At 34.9% G+C, this 3195-nt stretch overlaps 1 protein-coding gene across 1 annotated transcript; it reads left to right on the forward strand.

Moving 5' to 3' along the window:
- Positions 1–1090: 1090 nt before the first annotated feature.
- On the forward strand, positions 1091–1243 carry LOTGIDRAFT_100237 (hypothetical protein; the record flags this gene model as incomplete). Its single annotated transcript, XM_009053073.1, has 1 exon — positions 1091–1243. A coding segment is annotated over one exon (153 nt), but the record flags the coding sequence as incomplete, so codon positions are not given.
- Positions 1244–3195: the final 1952 nt, after the last annotated feature.

Here is a 3195-nt window from a genome sequence, read left to right on the forward strand (position 1 = left end):
ATAATCACTGTGATATCGCACCTTTTTCATCCATCATAATGTCAATAACTATGATAGTGCTATTCAGTTATCATAATGTCAATAACTGTGAGAGTGCTAGTCAGTTATCATAATTTCAAATAACGGTGTCACACCAGTCAGTTATCATAATGTCAATAACTAATATAGTGCTAGTCAGTTATCATAATGTCAAATAACTGTCATACGTCTATGTCACACTAGTCAGTTATCATAATGTCAAATAAATGTGATATGTCTGTCACACTAGTCAGTTATCATGATGTCAAATAACTGTCATACGTCTATATCACACTAATCAGTTATCATTATGTCCAATAACTATGAAGTCTCACTAGTCAGTTATCATAATGTCAAATAACTGCGACATGTCTATGTCACACTAGTCAGTTATAATAATGTCAAATAACTGCCATACGTCTATATCACACTAATCAGTTATCATTATGTCCAATAACTATGAAGTCTCACTAGTCAGTTATCATAATGTCAAATAACTGTGACATGTCACAACAGTCAGTAATCATATTGTCAAATAACTATGACGTTACACTAGTCAGTTATAATAATGTCAAATAACTGTCATACGTCTATATCACACTAGTCAGTTATCATTATGTCCAACAACTATGAAGTCTCACTAGTCAGTTATCATAATATCAAATAACTGTGACTTGTCACAACAGTCAGTAATCTTAATGTCAAATAACTATGACATCACACTAGTGAGTTATAATAATGTCAAATTACTGCTATATGTTTTATGTCCCGCATGTCAGTTATCATAATGTAAAATTACCATGATATCTCACTTGTCAGTTATCATAATGTCAAATAACCATGATATCTCACACCAGTCAGTTATCACACTGGCAAATAACTGTGATATTCAACAGTGTCCAGATATGATTTCGAAATATTGAGATGTATCACATCCGTCAACCAACCAACCGATAATATGATATCCTTTCACTTATCAAGACTCTATTCAACTGGGTTCATCATTGTTGTCGTTATTTTTTTTAACTATTTCGTCGACAAATTTCTTTTATGTATTTTTTCAGAAAATCCATGCGCCATGCTGCCAAAAACAGGCAGATGTAGAGCAGCCATTCTACGTTATTACTTTAATTCCACGACCGGACGGTGTGAAAGTTTTATTTTCGGTGGATGCCAAGGGAATGGTAATAATTGGAGAACTCTGGCAGAATGTCGACAAACATGTGATCGAAGTTACACCAATGTTTACTTTCAAGGCAACAACAACATCAATAAAGAGGAATAACTCTTCAACTTTCAACGTTTTCAAAGTAACTTTAAATAGAACAATAGTTAAAAAACCTAATTTTCGTGTGTCCCTTTTTAAAATTTTACTCATTCTATTGCTTTAATTGTTACTTAGAAAATACAACACCAAACCATACCTTTAATTAAGCATAATAGCGCGATTCTCTTAGCGATGTCGATGGAGCCTCGCTAAAGATGTTGAAAATGACATAATAGACCTATTTGCTTTTAATGATTACAGTAAATATGAAGTACAATTGTGGCACCAATTAGTTTTGCCCTTAATCTTAAATTTGAATCGGTTTTCTTGCCATTTTTTTCTTGCCAAAGATATTAATATAATGTAGAATTTCGAAAGAATACTACTGAAAATATTATTAATATGGATCCCAATAAACATATCATAAGCTATGTAGCTAATTCTCAGAAAAGTAAAGAAGCCGCGTTGACAAACCCAGTATGCTAGTGTAATCAAGTGTTCTGGAGCAAATAGAATAATTATCATAGATACTAGAAGAGGCGGGCTCTCGAAAGCACTGGGTCAGGTATCTGATTTTTTTCTTGTCCTATATCACCCATCACTGACGACAGAGTTGTAGCCTAAACGATCGATTTAGATCCTAGTTTCAGCTAATTATAAAGCTATCAGACAGTCTTCAATGATGCGATTTCCTTGATTTGCAGAAGTACTGGACGTCGAATTCTTAAATTTGATATGGATACTGTATAACTGGAAAAAGGCTCTATTTCCTTTTAAATTCGAGTGTAGGTTTTAAACTGTCTTTTCAATACGTATTGTTCTTTACGTTAAAATGTTGTCTGTTGGTTTGCAATATTGATATTCGGTGTTCTTGTTCGTAAAGTTGATTTTTTTTCTAATAATGTGTTAATATTATCGAGTTTTTGGTTGCCATGTAAACAATATAATATGTAAAACACTTTTTCTAGAAGTGTGTTTCTTAATACATTTAATATTAACGTGTGTTTTTTTTCTTATAGCACATAATAGTATGTGCTTATCTCATAATACGCTTTGATCTGGTGCGAACATTGATCAAGGTGCTTTGACATTGGTCCTTCTTCAGCAAAAACAACCGAAAACTTTTATTACCAGGTCTAGTTCTTCACCTTTTCAGTGGCGTCACCAACCTCTTAGAACTGGGGATACAAATAGGGGACAGACTGGCTTAATTGGGGCAGCTCTTGGGTTGAGAATCTGTTGTGTCTAGGTTCGAACGTATGTGACGCCGAAACAGTATATACGCTTCTGGTTGCTTGCTTTGCACGAGGTCACATGACGTCATTCACTTTGTAGTAGGTCGGCGGGCTGACCGCCATTGTTGTAAGAATTTCATGTATAATAAATTTAAGTTTTAATCAACTATGCATCTTTATGGCCATCGCAAACACAACAAATTGGCGACGAGGATGAACCTGAAGAAGAATGGCTGGTAATTTAGTAGGTTCGTTGCCTCCTCCTTCACCTTTTCTCGCTTCACCCGGCGATCCACCGATTCCGTATCAAAGATGGATAGAGGGTTTCAAGAATTATCTAATTGCTAATGCCTTAGACGGCGAAGATGTCTCCGATGACAGAAGAAAAGCAATATTGTTTCATTGTTTGGGTGATGAAGGACAACGAATATTTAGAACTTTGGCCAACACAGATACGTACACAAATGCACTCGATGCCCTCAAAGCTCGTTTTGGAAAACGAAAGTCGGTCATTATGTCTCGAAATACATTTCAAGAAAGAGTTCAACGTCCAGGTGAGAAAATAATTGAATTTATTACTGCCTTGAAAGAACTGGCTAAATACTGTGAATATGGTGATTTGACAGATGAAATCATCCGAGGACATTTTATTACGTTCACGTCTATGAAACGAAT

This window comes from Lottia gigantea (genome assembly GCF_000327385.1).
Source record: "Lottia gigantea unplaced genomic scaffold LOTGIsca_199, whole genome shotgun sequence".
NCBI lineage: Eukaryota > Metazoa > Mollusca > Gastropoda > Lottiidae > Lottia > Lottia gigantea.